General features: G+C 31.0%; 3 protein-coding genes across 4 annotated transcripts; 1 reads left to right on the top strand and 2 right to left on the bottom strand.

Moving 5' to 3' along the window:
* Window positions 1–421: 421 nt before the first annotated feature.
* On the bottom strand, window positions 422–4,966 carry LOC114176535. Its single transcript, XM_028061605.1, has 6 exons — window positions 4,693–4,966; window positions 3,925–3,994; window positions 2,346–2,456; window positions 1,495–1,621; window positions 1,305–1,422; window positions 422–768 (listed from the first exon to the last, which is right to left on the bottom strand). The coding sequence occupies exons 2-6, from the start codon at window positions 3,932–3,934 to the stop codon at window positions 691–693; spliced, it is 444 nt and encodes a 147-aa protein (XP_027917406.1). The 5' UTR covers window positions 3,935–3,994; window positions 4,693–4,966; the 3' UTR covers window positions 422–690.
* An 8,302-nt stretch (window positions 4,967–13,268) lies between these two features.
* LOC114178308 (mitogen-activated protein kinase kinase 2) lies at window positions 13,269–17,983 on the top strand. The gene is made up of 9 exons (XM_028064138.1): window positions 13,269–13,591; window positions 13,701–13,785; window positions 14,925–15,059; window positions 15,712–15,936; window positions 16,032–16,214; window positions 16,304–16,533; window positions 17,013–17,058; window positions 17,139–17,230; window positions 17,606–17,983. Exons 1-8 carry the CDS (start codon window positions 13,515–13,517, stop codon window positions 17,226–17,228), a joined length of 1,071 nt encoding a protein of 356 aa, XP_027919939.1. The 5' UTR covers window positions 13,269–13,514; the 3' UTR covers window positions 17,229–17,230; window positions 17,606–17,983.
* A 68-nt stretch (window positions 17,984–18,051) lies between these two features.
* Window positions 18,052–21,908, bottom strand: LOC114178307 (protein phosphatase 2C 50-like). Of its 2 annotated transcripts, XM_028064137.1 has the most exons (7): window positions 21,759–21,901; window positions 21,448–21,651; window positions 21,208–21,284; window positions 20,040–21,045; window positions 19,603–19,959; window positions 19,401–19,506; window positions 18,052–18,641 (listed from the first exon to the last, which is right to left on the bottom strand). In XM_028064137.1, the coding sequence occupies exons 4-7, from the start codon at window positions 20,901–20,903 to the stop codon at window positions 18,307–18,309; spliced, it is 1,662 nt and encodes a 553-aa protein (XP_027919938.1). In that variant the 5' UTR covers window positions 20,904–21,045; window positions 21,208–21,284; window positions 21,448–21,651; window positions 21,759–21,901; the 3' UTR covers window positions 18,052–18,306. The 2 variants fall into 2 exon arrangements, with proteins under 2 accessions (XP_027919938.1, XP_027919937.1); XM_028064136.1 differs by lacking the exon at window positions 21,448–21,651 and having other exon boundaries at window positions 21,711–21,908.
* Between the last annotated feature and the right edge of the window lie 2,952 nt (window positions 21,909–24,860).

Genomic DNA, 24,860 nt, shown 5'->3' with positions numbered 1-24,860 from the left:
TTTGATCTTCTTAGCTGGAAATTCTGGGTTTTATTTACCTAATATACAGTCACTTATTTAAACCTATTTAATATCTATAAAAATGAATACAAAATTTTATACATGAGAAGTTATATACAATTTTTAAACGGGAGGATGTATTTCCATGTTTTTTTTTTTTTTTGCGTAATTAAATTTTTTTTTTAATTCTTTTGAGATGCTGAGCAAAGAAAATATTTATTTCGTTAAAAGAAGTTTTAGACCAAAAAGTTTCCATTTTTTACTATTCAACATGACAGTAAACCCTAAAAAATTATTAGCAGTGTGGGTCAGTGATCTTAAGTTAGTTCTATAGCTGTGTGGTGGTAGCCTTGCACTTCTCAGCATTTCAGCACTCCAAGGGTTAACAAATAAAATAAAATAAAATAGTGATTTTGGGAGATTCACAAACACTCGTCAAAATATTTCTTTTTGAGTATAAATCAGTTAGGAAAATAATGAAATAAGGGATATGACAAAACATCTTTTCTCAACTTATGGTATAGCCCACAGATTTCTTGCTGTGAATTACTTCACAAACAATATGCAGGCTTTTTTTTTTTCCATCTATTTGAAGTTCTTATATACATCATATGTCCAATTGTTTCTAATATCACGCCAGAATTGCTTCCAAATGCTTTTGCTTCTCTATTTCTCACCTTTGCTCATGAATTATAAATACAGGAACCGCAATTTAAACACAAGAATTACTCCAAAAATTATCAGCAACACTACAGAGCACACCAATGCCTGCAAATTGATCGCCACTTCAATTAGACAACACAGTCAAGCATAGTAATGAACAAATAATACATATCAGCAATGCAGAAAACGAACTTACAAGGCAAGAACAACTACAATCACATTGAAGAGCAATCCTCAATTTTTAGCTCATTATGCATGATCAAGTTGTAGTTTGATTGGTTTACATTTTTCTATTACGACGGTATCTATCACAAGTTAAAATTATTGGTTGTGGCATGTATTGCAAAAATATTCAATGAAATGAAATATTGAGCTGTTACTAGATGCCAGTACATTAAAAGACATCTTCAAACTATGGAATGAACTTAAACCATGTTACTCGGTTAGTTCATTTCTATAATTCAATTTCAAGAAAAGTGTTTGATCCAAGTAAGCTGGTGTTTCTATAGGTTTCTTGTTTGTTTTAGCTTGCTCCAATGCTATGTGACAGAAGACTTCATTCCAGTGCACAACATTGTTGTTAAGACATGCATGAACAAACAGATAAATGGACAGAAAAAGTAGAAAGGGAGAGAGATTACAGCAATTGCAGAGGCTCCCAGCCCTGCTCGTTCCCTAGGATCCTTCTTATAGTGATTTCCAAAATAGAGAAATGTAGCATAGAACCACATGGGAGGACACAGAAATCCAAAAAGAAATCTGCCATTTAACAAACAAAGCCATGAGACAAGTTGAGGAGATTGGGAAACACAGTTGATTAAAATTACTTACGAGAACCATCCGACTCCACATCCATAAAATGGAAGGGGCTTATCATAAATTCCAGTTTGGAAGTCCTCTGGGTCTCTAATTAAGGCATACTTTCCTTTTCCACGGCCACCTACATCTGTTGCTTGTCCTGCCATGGCCGTAAAATTTGTTAACATTTCAGGTGGAAAAAATTGCGTATGAGATCAAGAGCAACTGTGACAAAGAAACTTTGATTTGTGCAGTTTGTTGTCTTTATTAAGTTAATACAGAACATTAACACTGGACTTGTCATCCCCAACCCTGTTCTTGACCTTCTTTCTTAAAGAACATTAGCCGCTTGGCCAAAATTTATACATAGTTCTCTAAACTCTAGTAAAGAGACAAAACTGGGCCTTGAGGTTGAACTCTAGGACAAAGGGTAAGGCTCCGAAGGAAATTATTAATAATTCTATATAGATCTAATGGAAATAAAAATCAAGAGTCACTGAAAACAAGATGCAGAAAAAAAAGGACAGTTGGATTCATCGTTTATGCAAAGAGGAGCTCATTTTGCAAGGGAAAAGGTAGAAAAAAAACCCAAAAAAAATCCTCCAAATTGGTTACAATTATAACAATAGATGTGCCAGAGTAAGATATGTTACTCAGCAAATATACCCCTAGCCGCATCCCATCCCAATTAAAAAATAAATGGAGAATGATACAAGGCACTGGTGCTATCATCATGTATTAATCCATGTGTTCTAGCAGATCCTATTTGATAACTAGTTTTTATAACATAAAATCATGAAAAATTATAATAGCATAATTGGAAACAAGTAGAAGAATTAAATGCTTTTTGCATTCCAACGAATAGACAACATTAACACTTTTACCTCTAGAATAGTTCCGAGCAGATGGCCTTAAAAGATCATGGTGCTTATCAGAGACTGATCTCACTAACTCCACATTGGTTCGCAAATCAACAGTCTCTTCCACCTTAGCATCTGCAACAACAAAGGAAATCTCATTTCATTGAAAGCAAGTGTATTGACTCTTCTTCAGTTTCAAATCACCCTATCTACAAACATATTAACATGCAAAGTGGAGATGGCAAAGTTTGTTCCTATGGAAAACCATGTTTTCCTTGATAATTTGATTTATGTTTAAACGAGATATTGATCCCTATAATTTTCATTCATTTAGTTCTTAGTCCTTGTATATATTTATATATTCTTTATGGGGATATGGTCATTATATTCAAACCACAAAGGTTTAGGCAACTCAGGGACTGATACCATAATTAGGGTTCTAAATAGCGCTATAGCAGTATGGAGTCCTGTTACAGGGCTGTTGTTGTAGTAGAACAATTTAGTGCAGCAAATGTGAAATTTATAGATGTAATAATAATGATGAAGACTTGGATTAGAAGATGATGATTATTATTTTCCTATCTAAGAAACTTGTCATTTTCCATTTTGATGGTATTTACTTGCATATTTTTTTAAGATATCTGTGACTTCTTATTGTTAATTATGAATGTCATTAACTTTCAGTCATTTTTTTCGTCTTTTAAGAATTCATACGTATATAATATACATTATGTATAAACTATAAAAAACTTCAAAACAGTGATTATTATAGCCTTTATGGAGCTGACCACTGCACGCCACTATCTAGGATTCAAAACATTGACCTTAATAACTTAAAACAATAAGGATCAATGTCACTGAAAATAGGGATGGACACCTTAATGAATAGATAATTACTGGGTCTAAAATCCATGAGTTTAAAATATAGGGACCAAGATGTTGATGGAAATAACTAAAAACCCAAATAAGTGAACTCATAGGAGCTAGAAGCTAAAAGGAAGACTGTTAGGACTAAAACCCAAATTGATGAAAACCGAGTGACTACGATCTACCTCAAACATCTATTTCTGTTGGTACATTGCATGCATGTATATTACAGTCCGATGACAGAAATGCACGTTGCCTTTCCATTGAATTATTAGATGGAAGTTCATTCTCATAAAAGGACATAAGAAACAAAATATATAACATAATGAAACTCTACCATGTTTTTGGTAGTTTTTTCATAGCTAGTGAAATGTCAAATATAATAATAATGTAATTCTAACTGTGACATTTAGAATCTAAAAATCTAATAGTTCAATTATCAAAACAATGATAAACTATGTGATAAGGCTGGAAATCAAGCTGAGAAGATGTTCAAAATTCAAATCCTGCCAGTCACACTAGAGCTAACACAAGTATTGTTCAGTAAAAATTGTTTGCACAAGTTCCGTAGCAATGTATGTGATAACAAGGATCAGTATTTTAGTCAGAATAGACATGTCATGGTAAGATGTAGTGCTTGGGCATATTGAAAGAAGAGATAAATAATGAGGAACATTCACTTTCAACTAATACCCATTGGAGTTAGTTGGTTAATTATGGAAAAGAATTAGAGTACCTTTATCCATCGGTTGAGGAGCTAATTTGCACTCTCAGGCCTCCAGCAATTCAGATAACACTCAAAATCCCTGTTTGATCAAATGTAACATGTTAGATTAAAGAAAAGTGAGTTGTGAAAGCAGCATGTTTTCACCGAAAGAAATTAACTCTTGCAAGATAAGGGCATATTAGTTTGACCACTTTGAAGCTCAGTAAGTCTTCAGAATAATTGAACAAACCTGCCACTCACAAATCAGAACAGGGAAGCAAGGTCTCCCATATTCTGAGAAATATCCAATGTTTTTCACAAAATCCATACAAAATCTTCAGTTTTTTCCAGTAATTCTGAGACATTCTACTTACGTCACAAGAACAACCTTTGTTCTTGATTCCCATCAGAACCATGTATGAAACCTAATCATTTGAATCAACAAAACTGTTCGTCTAAAACCACAAACCTCTTAATTAAAAAAACAATACACTGCAATTGATATCGACCGCAATTCAGAATTTCCGCTCACATAACAAAAGCATTGAAATTTTAATTCATACAAGCAACACAGGTAAAGAACATGCCAAGAAGGATAATGGGCAACGACCAAAAGAAACGAAAATCCCTGAATCTACCAAACCACCGAGAAAGAATAAAATCGGATCAAGAACAAAAACCCAGAAAAAAAAAACTATTTTTTTCGCATCAGAAGGAAAACTGGAACACCCATTTAGAAAAATGAAACAGAAAATTAAAGAAAAAGCAGAAAATTGAGAAAATTAAAGTGATACTGGCCTTTGAAGAGCGCCAGGGAATGTTTTCTTTTTTCCTTTTTTGATCGAAGGAGCGCCAAGAAAGGGCAGTGGTGAGAAGAAGAAAGTAACAGAAAATAATTAAGAAAGAGAGTGAGCTTGCATTTGACAGGTGTAGAACGAGAAAAGTTGCTGCTGCTTCTTTTCTAATTCATCCCTTCTTGGCTCAACACCTTCCTTCCATATTCAACCTTTCAAAGCTTAATAACATTGACTATGCTGTGTGCACTCATCTATGTCTATGGGCTTCAACACAATATGAATAAGACGGTAATAAATTCATTTTCGACACATACATTTATTGATAAAAATATTATTTTTGTGTATATTTAATAAACACAACTCTTCGAATATAATAAAGAAAATGGTTTACATAATTCTTTGAACTTCAACAGACCCATATTTAAAATATGAATTAAAACGAACTTCTTACATTAAATTATTGAACATATTTAAAAGTTATCAGAAAATAAAAACTTAGACATATTTTTAGTTAAAAATTAAATCTTAACACCAAAATTCCAATAAAATGACTGAGGTTTCGGTTATTTATGCAGATTCCTTGGCGGCTTTCGCGTGTCTTTCTATGGCCCATTGTCTTGTTTTGATATTCTTTAATAATGTTTATTTGTCTTTAGATGAATTAAAACTATATTGTAACTGAGGTTAGGAGGAAGGTTCATTGAAGATGATTCAGATTCTTTTTAAGAAATTATTGAGATAATTGGCTCATATTAATAATATGGTATGAAATAATTATTCATTTTGTCTTAAAAAAATGTTTTGAAAATAAAGTTTAATTTTAATTATTAAACTTTTTATATAAAAATAATTAAAGAGATAAGATTGACCAATAAGGCAGTGGTTTAATTCGGTTTTTGTGCATAATGAATAGTGTCTTCTTGTTTTGGTTGGTTTGGTATGTGCTGTGTATTTCAGTGGTTGTGACATCATAAATGTGGACTTACGTCTCATATTTTTCTACAAACCTAAATTTACAACAAATAAAATTAATATACTTTGGAGGAAAAAAATATATGAGTGGTCCATTGCCCAAGGAGTTCTGCATTTGGATAAAATTGCTGAAATGAATAAGAGAATTTCAAATTGGAAATTCCTTTCGAAAATAAACTGCGAATATGTCACTCGACAGTGACTTATGAATTTTAAACGAAATAAATTACAAGTCAGCTTTACTTATCACAATTTCATACATAGAAACCTAATTGATTATTTACCCATATAATAATATATATTTAAAAAGTTCCACTAATATATATAATAATATATAAAGATTTTACTATCCACATTCGAACATAAATATAGTATGGTGACATTTTTATAATATGGAATCATTATAATTACATCAAATATTATAGGTAGGATATAATATTGTTCGTAATTATAAAGATATTTTCATGTTAGACTGTATTATTATTTCATAAAATAATAAAAGTAGTGTATTAAAATTTAAAATTATATTGTTTTGTCTTTTCTCTTAAATGTTTTATCATGTAAAAAAATTCACAACCTATCTTTTCCGTAAAAACAAAATTTTCCCTGGATTCTTATATATATATATATATATATATATATATATATATATATATATATATATATATATATATATATATATATATATATATATATATATATATATATATATTCTACAGGTTAGTTCTCCTTGTCATTGTCCTTCATGTAACAAATTTTACCCTTTTTATTGTCGTTTTTGCATTTTTCGCATTTCTTGCGTCGTAATTTGTCGTTATTTTTCCATCAATTCCTTCTTCCATTGCTTACACTAAAAGATCTACTCCTCAACTCTTTCGTTAGTTTATCTTTTGCCTCCTCTTCCAGCACTTTACAACAACAACAAAAAAGTTAGCAATTTTTTAATTTAATTTAAATATTTTAAACTAAGCATTTTTTTAATGTAATTTTAATGTATTTTAGAAGTTTTTTTTATTAACTTGACTTGATAACAATATATTGAGAAATGTGTTTATTCCTCCTCTCTACATCATACAAACTCCCCGGTTCTCTTTCATTTAAGGTAAAATAGTTAAAGAAAATACATTTGATGACAAAAAATGTATAATCATCTTACATTGTTTGATATATTACTTGTGTTGTGTGAGAAAGTATTTTAAACAAAATAATAAATGCATGTAAATTAGATGTATTAAGGAAACATTGAGATGTTATATTAGTTAATATTTTTTCTCTCTATGTTGATTATTGATTGTGACCTATGATTTATGTAGAAATAACTTACCTATTGTTTTTTTGTTAAAATGTTGACACAAACAATGGATATATCTTCTTATTAAAAAACTGAAATATATTAAAGATGGCTTGATTATATATATATATATATATATATATATATATATATATATATATATATATTGTTTAGAGAATCTCTTTCTCTATAACACCTTAAGTGGTATCAAAACTGGTGGTTAAAATCGCTTAGATGAGTGCAGTATGATTTTTGTATCGAAAATTTTCTTGGGGAATCGCATATCCTTTTGCAACTCCTTTGGAAATACTACCTGAATGATATTTTTTGTCCCGTATTTCAAATACTTCGTAGAGTGTCCAATAAGTTATTGGACGTTCTTTTAATGGTTTCTGTACCTATCGGATTATTAACAATACCCTTTTTGGAGAATGTTAATAAATTCCAAAATCCATTTTGCTATCCGTAGCAACTACCATCTTTTTGATTGGTACTGTAGTTACCCTCTGGTTAGGTCTTGGAGCAACATTACTTATTGAGAAACCCCTAATGTTAGTTTTTTTTTTTTTTTTAATTAGAAGATTGGTTTCATTTTTAATTCACTTTTAAATAAAATATCATAACATTTGTATTGTATATCTAGGACAAAAGCTTCTAGGTAAGCATGTCCCATCGTACGAAGAAGTGGTACTTGTATACCAATGGTGGAAGGGACTCACCCTTGAGGGGAAGATTGTTAGGAATATAAGTGTAAGTCTAAGTCCCACATTGACTATAAATGAGAGAGTAGAACAATATATAAAGATGAAGACCCATAAACACATTGTTTAAGGTTTTTTGTTAAGAATGATGTCAATGCTTATATGATTGGACTCAAGTCTCATTTATTAACTAATAAATAATTGGTTCAAAAAGCAATTACACTTTTTGAATCTTCGATTCTCCAATTTTGGCTATTAAATTACCCGTGTTGTATCATGGAATATTTGTCTTTTAGTTTAATATAAAAACATATAATCATTTTTCTAATTTAAATTTACGTGGGCTATGCGCGGATTCTCCCTGCCCACTTGTTGGCCCACACAAGTTACAGATTATGTCATGCGAGCTATAACGAGTCAGCATGCTTAAAAATTCAATTTGACCTCCTCTTTTTTTCTTTTTCGAACTTGTGTGATCCTACACTACTTAGTCCCCGTTGACATTCCTAATTTGGTGTATTTTATAATGAAAGCGACTTAAATGGACATTTAATTTTTTCTAATCTTCAACATTTGATGTCTATGTTGTTTCTTCCAAACCGTCTCCTGAAAAAGTATCCAAGTATAGTAAATTCTCTACACTATTGGCTTTTGGTGAGTGTAGTTTCCTTCCTCTCTAATATTTACACCATTTTTCTTTTTCCAATATGCTTTACCTAATGGTAGTTGTACCCTTTTAGTTGAACCGGAGATGTTACACTTAAATGTCTTGTTTGTACTAATGTGACTATATCTTGAATATGTCAAAACATAGCATCACTCCTAAACATTTTCCTATATTCCTAAAATTTAATTTGTTCACTCATTTCAATTTAAACTAGCCCAACTACACCTCAATTTGTTCATTTCAATTTTAATTGAAATAATGGTTGACGTTTGATTCAAAATATACTCAACACATTTTCTTAATTTAAGGAAAAAGTAGAGTATAATTATTTAAATTGTAAGCAAACTAACACAAGTTAAATTTGACAAACCCACTTTGTTAAATAAACAAGTTTGAGTTATCAATGTTTTTGCAAACCGAGTTTAAAGTTTGAAGAGTCCTACCCGACTCAACTTATTACACTATTAAGTGAACAAAATTATATAAAATAATTCAATTATATATATAGTTTATAAATAAAAAGTATATGCACAATAACAATGTGTTAATAGACTGAATAGGAAATAAACATAATAATTTATTACATATAATATTTAATTATATATGATATATATATATATATATATATATATATATATATATATATATAAATATTATTTTTGTCATAACATATATATTGATTATTAAGATTTTAATTTGTTTAAAATTAATAGTTTACTCCCTTTACTTTCTTCAACCGAAGCATACAGAATTTTCTATTTTAATTTATGAAAAAATTAGTTAATTTTAATATATTTACTCTCACAAATACTTGTAAAAAATGTTATATTTTTTTTAAAAAATAACAGAAAAAATATTAAACTTTCATAAAATTAAAAATGCTCAATGTGTAGACTAAAAGAACAACGTATGTATATTATTTAAAAATATATTATTGGTCTTCAAAGTTTACTCTATTTCTATTTATTTATCGTTGGACCATCGTGTGTTAATTTTATTAAATGAAGTTAATGGCGTTCACATTGAGGATTAATTTCTTACTATTGCATTACTTTTAAATAAATATCTTTAGATCGGTTCAATAATATTGTATCTCTGTATATTATTGTGTGGTATTTTCTATTTTCTAACTTGTAATAATATTTTGTCACGTTGATTAATATCGTTAGTTTGATTTAGTGATTACGTATTATAGTAATTGAGTAAACAAAATATTAATAAAAGATTAAAAATGAAGAAGGTGATTTGAATGGCATTATTAGAAAAGTTGTGAAGTCCTTCGCTGAACCTGTGATCCTCCGTGAAGTGATTTTGATTGAATTGATTAATATGCAGTTAGTTGGTCGTTGGTGTCAACATTTTCCTTCACACCACCAATAATTAATGCTTTAATTATTTCCTCCATGTTTATATATTTATATACACTTTTACTATTATCATAACACCTCTACTTAATATTGTAATATGGTTAGTAGTTACATATTGTTTAAGATTGATTAAGAGTGAGAACTGACATAAAAAATAGTTAATTTTTTTTTTCAATTTCTTGAAACGATTTTCATGGATGAAACTGTCAGGTTTTAAAGGGCATTGTATTTTGAATGTAGCGTGATGATTAAACTTTTGAAATGATTGACAAAATAATATGCTGAAAATCTTTCATTCACTTGAGAAAAAACAAATATAAACTTCACTTTAAAAATTGTTTTTTAAAATTGAGTTAAATTTGAAAGGAAAATAATATTTTAACCATTAAATTTTGATAATTTAATCTTACAACTTGACGTGTCATCTCTTAAACAATTTTCTATTTTTTCATTCTTTTTAAATTTCAAAACCATTTAAAATATGTCACATCAGATTGTAAGAGAAAATTATTAATATTTAATTGTCAAAATAGCATTATCCAACTTAAAATTCACTTCTTAAAACTAAAGATGACAATATGGATCGATCTGTTCCATTTTAATCCATCATGCATTTGGCCCGAATAAGAAATACAAGTTAATTTCTCATACCCATTCCACATAATGTTTGGCTTGCGGTTTGTATAAAAATCTTAATAACTTTATTTTTATTTATTTAAATTAGTAAAAATAATAATATCTATAAGTCAATTTCTTAAAATAAGTAATATTCACAATTTATAATTTATAATTTTTAAGTACAAACTTATTGAAAATATAAATGATTTTGAACTAAACTCTAATAAGGAAGAAACACAAATAGAAAATTACTTTTAAATAGATTGGACGTGAATAAGTGAGTTACTTTTGGATAGATTAAAAAGAAACGTGAATGAATAAGTTGCTTAGGAAAAAAATCCACAACTAGTTATGCTTGTGATACTTTTTGACAAATTAAATCAATACAAACTATGCGAGTCAAATTCAGGTCAACCCATTATTGTTGGACACAGTTGTAGGTTACACAAAATCAGCCTAAGTAAACTGATAAATTAAAATACTTAACTTACTTAAATTTTTTCTTGTGGACAATAGACTAACTTATATGACTCGTGTCTCATTGTTATCTCTACTTCAAATCAACGACTTGAAATAATAATAATAAAACAATGTAAATGTAGCGATAAAGTGGCTAGAAGCTAGCCAGAAAAAGGTCACATAGAAGTGGTGAGTGGAGGGGACCTTTGGAGTGATACAGTAGCACACATATATTATCATCATACACATATTTTTCTCTTTGTCATTTATAATATATATTTGAGTTCATTTTTAACAGCAAATTTTATGTTTTTTAACAGTTTTCTTTAACAATCTTGTCGGGAACACTATGAATTTGAACAATTTAATCAATTCTTTATACTATAAGCTAAAAATCTCATATCAAAGTTTATTTTAAAGTCAATTATGTAAGATTTAATAAAATGTAATGGTTTATGCATTGATTATTGGTGAATTAGGGCAACAGCAGTAGGACCATTCCAGCCAGGTAGTGATGAATGATAAATGATTCAATTTCAACACATAATATAATATTCGTCGTTTTTCAATTATTTTTTCATTTTCCTCGCTTCTCTTTATTATTATTGAGTCATTCGGTAGTCACAAAATTTGACGAAAAATCCCATTTTTCAATATTATTGACTACAACAATAAACAAGCCAGATTCAATAACAGGCTTCAATCATACTTATTATAAATTATTATACTTTTTATAAACAGCAAAAAATCGCAGTTCTTTTCATGTTATTTATAACAATACTTTGACTCTCATTAATATATGACTAATGTTCAAATTTTATACTTTTCAATCAACTGTTATTTAAAATTTTTTCTTGTCTTATTATTTTTATGAAATATGAAATTTTAAATAATATTACTATTAATATATAACCGATTTTTATTTATTTTTTATTATTTTATATTAATCATAACATTTCATATTTCGTTTTAACCGAGGTAAGAATAGTGAGATGACAAAAATATAATCACCATGTTTACCTAATTAAAGAAAAAAAATTAAAAAAACATAAATTTAATTAAAAATAATAAAATTTTAAATAGAAAAATAATTTAATAAAAATTGAAAACAGGAAGCAATAACTTAGTTGAGGCAGACGAGAATTAGATAATAATTGGTAGTTATCTAATGATGACATTAACTTTTTTGTTAACATATGTCATTAATTGAAGGTTAAGAAGAAGATGGAAGGAAAGGAATGGTTGGAATTTATTCCGAAAATAATGATAAATAAATAAAATTCAACGTTCCTTAGCTGATTCAATCTTAAATGTAGCATTTTGAATAGACAACTTTATGTTGATATTAAATGATAATCACCTAAAAACACCAAATATACGTCACTGGTTCTTGAAGAATGACGTGTTAAAACATGGTATGTCTACTGCAAATCAATTTGAAAATATTGGATTACATAAAAATTAATGAATTAGATAATCCTAATATTCGTAATTACCGACCATAAATACACGTTCAAAACAAAATTGCATATCATCATTAACTAAACCATCATTTAATATCATTGTATGTAATAAAATTGTTAATATTTGTAACAGTCATTTAAAAAGTTATACTAGACATATATTTTAATTGATTAATAATATATATATTATTTTTAATAGTATTATCTTAATATACACTTGAAAACAAACTTGAGGTCAGAAAGAATTATCCACCATCTGACAAAGAGTGTTAAATCCTCCACAATTTTATAAGCATATTTGCACTTTCATATACAACTCAACAAATTAATAATTTGAATAATGAGTTTGTATATTTTTTAATGGACGTATATGTGACAAAGAATATTGAAAAGATTTACTAAACACATAATTATTAGTTTGATATCCATGTTTATTAAACATTCTGATTTAAGATAAATATATACAAGCTTTTTCTAAAAAAGGTTAGAAGTCTGTTTATTTTCAAAATGAGTAGATTAAGCAAACACATAAAAGGCATAAATATAGTTATTCTATTAAAAATGATTTTCTTACAAATAACAAGACACACACCCCAACTCTCCCAATATTATTTTAAATTGAAATGAAATTCTGTATCTGCAAGTAGATATGTTTCGATATATAAAACTAAAAGAGAGAACTTCATAGTTAATATTTTTGTATCATTATAAATAAGCCCTAAAAAATTCCCTCAAACTTTTACTAAAATAAGTTTAGTCTTTAACTTTTGCATGAAAAATGGTTAGAATTTATAGAAGAGAAAAGGGTCAGCCAGGTACTAAAAACACTGAACAAAAAGTTAAATATATATCATAATTTTTTTTAAACTTCTAGTGAAAGAATGTTTTCGATTTGGGTAACAAAAACCCATAAAAAAAATATTGGTAATTGTTTTGAGGAAAAGAAAAGTGTGGGACCAGATTAAATAAGGCACAAAGTGGGAAAAGTCAACAGCAGTTCATCTTCAAAATCGCTTCTTTCTTCAATTCTCAGTTCGTCAATGGTGACTGCTCTCTTTGTCAGCCAATCACAAAATTTAGAATTTTCAGTGTATTTTTAACTTTTAAAATACTGCCACAAATAGTATATATATACTGTGTACTATGTCTTGATTTTATATACACACACTCATTGAGACGGGAAGAGAGAGAGAGAGTCTAAATAGAAAAAATTTCTTTTCTTTGAAAACCTAGTGAGACTCTGTGTCAGACTTTGTGAAGTGAACCCCATCAGAGTCCAAGAATCATGAAGAAAGGAAACTTGGGACCTGGTCTCAAACTCTCGGTTCCTGTTTCTGATCAATCCAATTTTGCCAAGTTCCTGTGAGTCTCTCTCTCTTTCCTTCTGCTCTGTGCGTGATTGTGAATGTGATTGGGTAATTATGCTTGGGTTTTGACCAAATGGAATTGATGGCATGTGGGGGTGTTGCAGGACTGAAAGTGGGACTTTTAAGGATGGGGATCTGCTTGTCAACAGGGATGGAGTTCGAATTGTCTCTCAGAGTGATGTCGAAGCTGTAACATGTTTCTCTTACCTTTTTCTTTTACTAAAGAAAGCATCTTTCTGTGCATTCTTGCCCTTCCAGATTGTTTATTTGTTTGTTTCAGCAAATGTCCATCTTGTCTTAAAGAATATATCTTTTTGTGCATTCTTGCGTTTGCAGATTGTTTATTTGTTTGTTTCAGTAAATGTCCATCCGATTTCTCAATTGTTTCTTAAAGAATGTATCTTTTTGCAGACTGTTTATTTATTTGTTTCAGTATATATGCACTCCTCTTGCTCAATTGCTTCTTTTCTTGAATTTGATCTTTTGGATCTGATGAAATGCCTACTAATAAGGGATTCCTGATTTTTCTGTGGATTCATTGTTCGCAGGTTTCAAACCCAAGTGAAGTATTGTATGTTTTGAAATGAGTAAAAAAATTGCGAAGTGGATTATTTGCTGTTTTCCCTGGCCTTTATTTTCTTGTATATGTTGGTGGGTTGGTGGCGGTGATAATGGCGGTGATGGGGCTATCCTTTGCTACTGTTTTCAAAGTGAACAAGATTTGTTAACGATGATATACATTTCTTATCTTATTTGTGTAGTGTCTTTAATCAAATGGAGAACAAGTTGCACGTTTATCTAATGAAACTGACTTCAGCACAAGTCTTCCAATTCACGAGCCACTGAACAAATCGATTCTTTAAATTCATTTCTTTGTAAAACGAAGTTTGTTGCACAAAATTGTTGGCATTCTGAGTTAATGTTTGGTCCTCTTCTTCCTTTTTATACCAATTCTTTCAGCAATTTCTTATGTATTACATTGTCAATCATGATAGAAAAACATCAATCTGAATATATTGTATTGCAAACAGTTTATAGAAAACAAAAATGAGTTAATAGTAGATACATTATACATGGCAACGTTAAACAAGGGCATGCTTTTTATAGGTGACCATGTTTAAATTTATTCCTGTTAAACTCCACATATCTATACTATAGCTGTGCATTCCAACCAGTGGTTTATGGTATAAAAAGAGCAGCACGTGGGAGGCTTGAATGTTGAACTTCCTGCATTTTGTGCCCGGTCTAAATACACTGTACACACACGTGCTGGTTGAATTTCTGATAATTTATTGTAAACGGTTCTAAAATTTGTGATATGTTTTCAGCCACCTCCGATCAAGCCTACAGACGACCAGTTAACTTTGGCAGATGTAGATGTTATCAAAGTTGTTGGAAAGGGAAATGGAGGGGTAGTCCAATTGGTGCAACACAAATGGACTAGTCAGTTTTTTGCATTGAAGGTACACTTGCTGCATGATGCATACGATGCTTTGAATTTGGGTAGTCTGTTATCTTATTTGAATACTTTTTGGTAATGCCCTTCCCCTCTCCTTTACATCCATTTCTTTGAGCAAGGATTTTGAAAACTTGTTTTCTGTATGCAATTTCAGTGTCACTCAAAAGCACATTATCTGTAATGTTCTTTCTTTCAATTAGTGCTTAATGATTTAATTTCATTATTAGTAGTTTGTTTTCATTCAAATAGAAATTTAGTTTACTGCCAATTTTGTTGCTGGTGCTTTCCTTGTTATGTCATAGCACGATACAAACCAAGAATAGGAATGGGAAAGGAAAGAAATTTTTTCTTTAATAGGTTCCCTCCAAAGGTTTTCCAGTTCATAAAGAGCTATTGCTCTATTTACAAATGACAACTTATTCCTGAATCCTGCTATCGTATCTCCTTCCCTATTTGTATCTAGTTAGTCAGGACTAACTAACTAAATCCCCTTCTCTAATACCCTATCAGTCTTTTCTTGTGCAATCGGATAGTTATACAACATTTTTACTCTGTATTTCTATTTTATTTTGATACCAACAAACAAATAACTTTCTTTTTGTTTATATAAACAAGCTTAATATTTATCACTTATGTATGCATTATTCACAATGCAGGTAATTCAAATGAATATTGAGGAGTCTATGAGAAGGCAGATTGCACAAGAGTTGAAAATTAATCAACAGGCACAGTGTCCTTATGTTGTCATCTGCTATCAGTCATTTTATGAAAACGGTGTCATATCAATCATCTTAGAGTACATGGATGGGGGTTCCTTAGCTGATCTACTGAGGAAAGTTAAAACAATTCCAGAGCCTTTTCTTGCTGCCATCTGTAAGCAGGTAAGAAGTAAGGAATTTACCTTCAGTGTTGTACCCATAATTCGATTCAATGCATCCCAAACAAGATCTCATCTCTTTCTCTTTTAATGATGTAGGTGCTGAAGGGTTTAGTTTACCTTCACCATGAAAAGCATATTATCCACAGAGACTTGAAGCCTTCTAATTTGTTAATAAATCATATAGGAGAAGTAAAGATTACTGACTTTGGTGTGAGTTCAATTATGGAAAGTACATCTGGTCAAGCAAATACCTTCATTGGAACTTACAACTATATGTCTGTGAGTAATAGATGCAAGTATATTTATTAATTTACCACCACAATATGCTAGTGTTTCCTAGAATATAACATTCACTCCCAATTTTACAGCCGGAGAGAATCAATGGAAGCCAGCGAGGCTACAACTACAAAAGTGATATATGGAGTTTGGGACTAATATTGCTTGAGTGTGCTTTGGGAAGGTTTCCATATACCCCAGACGATCAAAGTGAAAGTTGGGAAAGCATTTTCGAGCTTATTGAAACCATTGTTGATAAACCTCCTCCTATTCCTCCGTCTGGACAATTTTCTCCAGAATTCTGCGCATTTATCTCAGCATGGTAAGTTTTAACGTATGATACTAGTTGTGTGCAGACAAGAATCTTAATCCATCATAAGAAAATGAAACACAACCACACACAGACAAAGCTAACGTACGTAACTGTAGCAGTTTCTTAAATGTCATCCTGACGTAAGTGTGGATGTTTGAGGGGTTTTCATTTTTCTGAAATGTAATGCACTTGCCACACCTATCAACCATTATTTTAATTAAATTTTTTTGGGGTATCTTTCTTAATTTCATTGAACAGACGTTTTTAAACATATAAAAGTTAGCATTTCCATCATTATTCTGTTGGCTTTTTTCGCCAGAAATTCTATTTTACTATGTGCCTTTTATGTGGATGCTTGAGGAGCTTTCATTCTGCAGAAATGTAATGCACTTGTCATACCTATCAACATTGTGTTAATTAAATTCTATTTTACTATGTGACTTTTATTTGTCTGCTGATCTTCCTTTTTCAATCTTCACGATGTTTAGTCTACAGAAAGACCCAAAGAATCGACTGTCAGCTCAGGAATTAATGGTATGTGTAAATCTTGCTTATGTACACATTCCATGTAGAATATTGGCTTTCTAATGTTATATATCTGATTGAAACTTCAGGGACATCCTTTTGTCAGCTTGTATGATGACTCGGAGGTGAATCTTTCATCTTACTTCTCCAATGCAGGATCTCCTCTTGCTACCTTATAAAGGTTTGTATGTTCCAATCTTGTACTGTATTATCATTTATAAATTGAAGTAAAAGGTTATTCTTTTGTTCTTTATTTACGAAACTATCAGGTGTTCTTAAATGATAATATATTAATTTATCTTGGACTGTATAGAGGAACTTGTTTTCTATGGCAATGCTTTGAAGCTCATTTTTTTAAAGTTGACAAGATCATTTGTTACGAAAGCTTGTCCTAGGTTGCTTATGATTCTTTAAATTCAGATGTTGTTTCCTAAATTACGATGGTAGGATGTGCTTTAATGCAATTTCAAGTTTCAGACACTAATATTTGTGGATGTTTAGCATTTCTAGACAGTGGAAGTTGTTTGTAACGGAAGTTTTTCTTTTTCTGTTGTAGAGCACTGCTTGCAAATATGAGGAGCGATTGCAGATGAGTTGAAGAACCAGCTCCTAGAGTTACGTCAAAGATTATTCTGTACTTAGTTGTTGAGTGATTGAGTTCAAGAATTTGTTGAGAAACTCAGATGCAAGGGTCAAGAAATTGCAGCAAAATGTTTAAAATTTTATGATTGCAACAGAATGTATCACTGGGATTTGCCTGAGTTGCTGATAATGTGATCTGATGTACAAACTTGTATGAGATGAAAGCTTTGTCAGGCAGTCCCAAATGAACCTCAAATCTGAGTCACGCTAGCTGAACAGTTTCTCAAGCTATATTTGAGACTTTGTATTTGGTTTAGTCTTGTCAAATTGCCTGATTGGTGTTCGAGTGTTTATTGCGTGCAAATTACTAACAATCAAATTTACGAGTGCTCCAAGGTGCGTATGTGATAAACTATTTTCTGATCAATTGACTAACTAACACAAAATGTTGATTCATAAATTTTTGAAAGAAAAAAAGAACTGTTATGCTTGGAAGCTCCCACAGAGACTCAGTGATATCTCATCCAAGCAGAATGTACCATTGTACAGTGCGAATCTTAGCATATATAACTTAGCCCTGGTGAAAAACTGAGGGGCTAAAATGTGCCAATGACTCTAAAATACAATAAATAAATAGCTTAAAATGAAGATGTTCCAGAAGTGAAACACATCACTTTAAGGCTTTCGCTTAATTCTTCTTTGAGCCTTTAAGTCTATCACAATTACAGAGATGTTATCTTGGCTTCCCCTGTGGATGGCAAGCTTTGTTAGATACTCTGCAGCAGATTGAGCTGCAGGATCAGCTCCTTCGCCATGTCCTGTTGCTCCGTTTTCACCAAACTTTTTGTGCCAAAGAAGGATTCTCTTCCTAGCAACCTCGCACGCTTCTTCATTTGTCATTACATCCCACAAACCATCACTTGCTAGAATAAGACACTCGTCGTTTTTCTCTCTACGCACAATATTCACTTCAGGTTCTGGAATTATCCATGGCTTAAGGTATCTATCACCTGTTGTTCAGTACCAACAAAAATTAGTCTACAACAAATTTATGCTGCAAAATAGTTGAACACTGAAATCACGTTGAAAGATGCTTACTAAACCCACTTTCTGTTCCAAATATTAACATTTTAATGTCTTCGGACACGAAAAATTATTACATGGTTCAATTCATCGTATTTCCAATCAATTTTATCTGACTTTCAACTCTCAACGTAATTTGAAAATCCGAGTTACGTGTGATGTAAAAGTTGATAGTGATAATTGACAATGATTGCTTCAGATAATTTCTCCCTTTAAAGTTTTTTCACCGAAATCAAGGAAATAATTTTCTATTTTTAATGCAAATTTATGTGCATTACCTATTATTCCTTTTGGCTTTCTCTTTATGCTATCATAACTAATACTTTTCTCTTCATATTGATTAAATTAAGAGTATAGTTGAAAAAAAAAACCTTTAAAATTTGTAAAATAATATATAAAAATAGACAAATTTTTATCAAAAAACTGACAATTAATAAGAAAAAAGAGACTACCAATAAAAAAACAGTTGCTGCAAAAACAAGTTACTTCGAAATTTGCAAAAGTTAAAACTAACACATCAATGGCATGAATAAAACAGTGTTTGTCATCGCATTCAACTTCAGACAAACTCATGATAAATAATATCTAGAAAATATAGTGGATGAACCATTTGACCTCTCCTTACATGAAAACAGCATTATATAAAGTTGCAAGAAAACCAATGATGTTGTAGAGAAGATACATACCTATGGACCTTGACATTGCCAAGACACCAAGAACTCGATATCCTTTCCAATGTATGACTCTTCCTCCTGCAGCTTCTATCCTTGCCCTCTCGTCCTCTCTATTTGGCTGCAAAACAGGAACGTAAGTTATCTCTATCCGGCAACTTCAGCTTCTATTATAAATTCACCAAAAATACTATGAAACTAGAATGAAATGCCTTACTTTGTGGTCAGAAGACAGTGGCATGGCCTCTTTTCCACGGTACAAGACAGTTCTTGAATCTCCACAATTTGCAACTATTATGAGGGTTTGACTTAAAATAGCCACAACTGCAGTGGAACCAGCAGTCTCAGCAGCAACAGGTTCAATAATGGACTCAGATCCACCGCTGTTGTTTCCATTATTACTTGCATCAGTTCCTCCAACCTCATCATCTACTCTCTGAAAACAATTGGTGAATGCTTTCTTCCAATGATCCTGCCAATCATCTCTCCCATTTGTTTCAGCCAAACTTGATTGCGCAGCCTCTATCTCCTCAATCAGTACTGAATGAAGACGTTCCTGGCAGTAGTTAGCAACCTATCAAAACAACACCTCATCAGTCAAACATTAATTTCAACTTACAATTCGTATAATTTGACAGTGTTTTTAAGGCATACCTGAAGGCCCCCATGTCCATCGTAGACGGCGAAAAAGTGGGCTAGTGACTGTTTTTCGTTCTCATTTACGTGGTCTTTCATCAGCATCTGTGAAGGAACTTGAAAAAGTTGAGGCTGGACAGAAATAACATCTTCCATCTCCTGCCTCATTCCACAAATTGATGAATAACCCCACAGAGGGCCACTATTCAATTCCAAGGCATTTTTGTTGCTTGTTCTCCATGCTTTATTCTCCTCAGGCAACTGGTCAAGAAGCACAGCAGATGATTTAGGATCGGACTCATCTGATCCACTTTGATCCTCACTAGTAATATCCATTGCAACAGAAACTGTGTTCTCCACTGAGTTTACTCCAGACTTGCCATGAACATCATCAACATTCATGGTGATTGGTGATTCTATTTCAGAATAACTAGTCTTCAACGGCACAGCTTCCTCCCTACAAGGATCACTTTGGCCATTAGCCACAGACTGAGAGCTTGAACTATGAAGACAGTGAAAATCCACAGCTAACATTAGTTCATCTTCCTTTCTAGCCTTATGATGGGTTTCATTCAAAACCCAATTACTCTCACATTCAATAACCATTTCTGAGACAAGGGCATCCCCAACTTGATTCTCCTTTACCTCCGCAGATACCATGATCTGGTGCTGCAGAGTTACATCTGCATGGCTTTCACTTCCAACAGAATATGACTGACAACACTCCACTGCAGGATTTAACATCAAAGCAGCCGCTGCTGTATTTGCCATAATCTTCAGCCCAGTTATCTCCATGTGAGTTGTCACTGCAGACTCTTTTTGAATCAAATTCCCAACACCAAGTGTAAAAGGTACTGCAACACTCGAAGATATTTCCTCCATTTACTTTGCCTTGTAGCAATAGTCTTCTTATCCTTCAGTATCCAATAAGTTGCTATCCCTTTAACCACTTTTTCCACCCTTTTCCCTCAAGCCTCCTTTCTATTATATAATTCCAATCGGCATCAAAACACCAATAACGCTCCTACCCCAAGAAATTTACGAGGTTCAGAACCAACCTCTTAAGAAATCAGTCAAATAATACAGCGTAACAAAATTCAATCCTAAGCTTTTATTATTCTCTTAGGGCATCAAAATCTACAAAAAATAAAAAATAAAAAATCCACAAGATCCTTTCTGAATTCACCTGTTTTAGATTTTATAATCCAGGAGGATGATACAATTGATGACCCAAAAACTTCTATTCCTTCCTCTGTATGAACCCTGGAAAACCAGACAAGAGATTGTTTAAGAAACCAGCAGCAAATAATTGACAACGTCAATGCCTTGTCTCACTCCAGCAAAGGGAGACAAGGGAAATGGGGTCACTGAAAGCGAAAAAATAGCAAAGAAATAATAGAAGTGTCCTAGATCTGAGGCAAGTCACCCCGGCCACTGAAATTTCCTTTCCCTGGTTTCACCTCTTCTGTTCCTTTCATGTGTCAACTACAAGAAGCCTTCACCACCCACCCCTCAAAACGAATAATCATATCAACCCAAAGCCAAATAACTTTGGTCATGTCAACTCATACCCACTCCGTGCCTTCACCATCTATGCTCAAACTAAAGGGCCACTCAGTGCAATCAATTTCTACAAATAACAAAAAGGACATAACATTAATTCAGTAACCTGAGTCCTGAGTTATTTACCTTCACAAACAGTGACGAAAAGTGAGAGAAGGAAGAAGGCACAGAAACCTTAACACACTATATGCAGTAGTAACACAGTAATTGATTCATGGGTTTCATTTCTGACAAATAAAACGGAGAGAGAGAGAGAGAGAGAGAGAGAGAGAGGGAGAGAGAGAGGAGTTTCAGCTTTTGAAAAATAAATTATTACGCAACAGATGACTATGTTTTCTTTTTTTATTTAATTTTATAATTTTCTTTAGAAACAAAAAGAAAATGCAGAAACAAAAAGTAAATGTATTATTAGCAGGCTTTCCGTTTCCTCCCCTGCAGGATGGACACATAGCACTTTCTTTTTGGTAAAAAATAATATAAAATTAGGGTTGAGTTTTGTTACATCGTTTCCCAAGGAAAGGAACCTTTTTTATTTGTTGAATCGACCAATAGAAGATTAAGACGTGGAAGTCATTCTAATCTCACTCTCTCTCTCATCCATTATGGACTTTACTATCTTTTCTGAATGTGCTGTCTTTTTATACTATGTTATGTTAATGTTAAGGTTAATCATAAAAGATGAAACGTTGAACCAACCACAACATTATTTTTCCTATTTTAATTCGCACGGAAAGAAGAGGGCCAGTACGAGGAAGCCACGTGGGCGTCACAATCGAGAACCCAACTTCAAAGCTAGATGTACATGTACGAAACCACTTCTAACATAATAACACCAAACCATTTTCTCTTATTATTTTAATTTTATGTAACTCTTTTACTATTTTTTGGAAGTGTTGATTATAAATCACTCAGAATAAAAATAAATGATAACTTATTTTGTTTCTTTTTTCTAAAATATGTCATCATATTTCAAATTACAATTAAATAAAAATTATAAATACAATCCTAGTGAATTTAAAGTCAAAATAAAGTAAAATCAGATAACAAAATTCACATCATGGTTGCTCTCAACATTTGATTTAGTCCTGAAATTGGTATCAACTATAAAAAGTATTTATTTTTTAATCCCAATAAATCAAGCCCTGTTTTTTTTTAATTATATTAATTAAATAAGCTAATTATGAACAAGAACAAATATTGTTTAAATCACAACTCAATTTTTTAAACCATAATAAAATTGTCAATTACATTGTTGAAAACATATAGGTACTACCACTTTTATAAGTAAGTTCTTATTTATTTATTTTTCATCAATATATTCATTTTTCCTTAATAATTGTTATGAAATGAATATTGACAATGTTAGTAACTAAATAATTATTATTAATAATTTCATTGTCTAAAGAGGCATGTTGAATTGTAGAACTATTAAAAGTCTTGATTACAAAAATTATAAATCACTAAAAGGTATATTCAAAATAAAATAAATAAATAAATAAATGGTAATTCTTCCAAAATATGAGATAAGAAGTTCCAAGCATATTTTATAAGAAACAAAAACGCAGTTGCACTTTATATATGATATGATTTAAACCTAAAGTTGGTGGTATCAACTGTATTGAAGACAAGATTAGATTGAAGTTGAATTATGTTTTTGACGTCATTAGTTGGTATCAATTGCATTGGAGAAAAAATTAGATTAAAGTTAAACCATCTTTAGTACTGGACAATAGTATACTTTCTTCTACATATTTTAATGTTTGATAATATTTAAGATCTTTATTATTCATCTCCTAATTAAGGAGGTGAGGTAAACATTAAAGACTAAAATGCTAACATAAGTGAATTATAAAGAACAACCAAACAACATCATGTTAATAAATAATGTTAACAATATTTATATAAAAAAATTGTTGTAATTTCATAATATATTTTTAATAAAAAATGGGAAAAACAAAAGAGAGTAGAAGAAGTGTGTGAGGCGTGATAAGTAAGATGTTTACGTATAGAAAAGATTGAATAAAAAAGTAAAAATAATTTGACTAATAATGGAGAGGGGGGAATGCATGAAGTGAAGTGGAAAGAAATAGTTAAGAGGAGGGAGTTGACGCGTACAACATGAGCAATTGGCATAGCATGAGATGAGAAGAGATGAGAAAAGATGAGAAGAGATGAAGAAATGAGAGATTCTCACTCTTTCTCTTTGTATTATTATATTGGAAAGAAAGAAAAGCATGACAGAGAGACAACACAACACCTTCCCTTTGTCTCCACGTGTTCTCCATCTTCGCTGCTGACCAACCGACCATATCATTTTCATTTCTCTCTCTCTCTCTCTCTCTCTCTCTCTCTCTCTCTCTCTCTCTCTCTCTCTCTCTTTCTCAATGTATGCCTTTGTCTTCTTCCATACGTATTTTAAGCTTAAAAAGGAAAATAAAGTTTACCATCAAATTCATAAAAAGTTCACACCAATAATATATAATTAAAAATACTACAAAAGAGACATTTCTTAATTACAAAACGAAAAGGACTAATTCTAAATTAAGAAAACAAATAACAAATTATTCTAATACGCCACTATTATAATAGGACAAAAAAGAGTAAGACATTGTATTATCATAAATTACTTCTCCAGATAACAAAATATTATGATAAATTGACAGTCTGGATATTCCTTTATTCATACTTATTACAACTATATAAAAAGTCCGTTGAATGCATTTCTTCAATTATATTATTGTTAGTGTTAATACCAGTATCATATTCATATCGATAAAATAATACACAATTTATTTCCCGTGATTATATAACAAAAGATGTCTAATCTATTTTTTCTTCCACCTCTGTTTCTTTGTATAACCTACTCTCCTGTTATTTTTCATTTTAATTCCAAATGAAATGCTCCTTCATATGTAAATCATTTTTAAAGTATTAATAAAAACATTTTAGTAAAATAATACTACTGTATCACAAAAATATTAAGAATTTGTTTTTTGGCAAAAAGGGTTTATTAAATCATTAGTAGATATATATATTTCGTAATATATATTTTGAACAATAATGTTATCTTTTAATTATCTAATCTATAATCAGTATTTGTAATTTCAAGCTACTTTTTTACATCCATGAAGACCAATAGGATTCATAGGAATACACTGTTCAACATAATAATCTGAAAGCTAATCTACGGATATATGCTGGTATCCGTAGAGGATTGAAGCGAACTTCACAACCACAATGTTTATGTCTGTTCTACATTAATAATCCCGATTTACG

Source organism: Vigna unguiculata, chromosome 3 (assembly GCF_004118075.2).
Source record: "Vigna unguiculata cultivar IT97K-499-35 chromosome 3, ASM411807v1, whole genome shotgun sequence".
NCBI classification, from domain to species: domain Eukaryota; kingdom Viridiplantae; phylum Streptophyta; class Magnoliopsida; order Fabales; family Fabaceae; genus Vigna; species Vigna unguiculata.
Note: the sequence above shows the minus strand (reverse complement) of the source record. Positions and strands in the feature narration are given on the sequence as shown.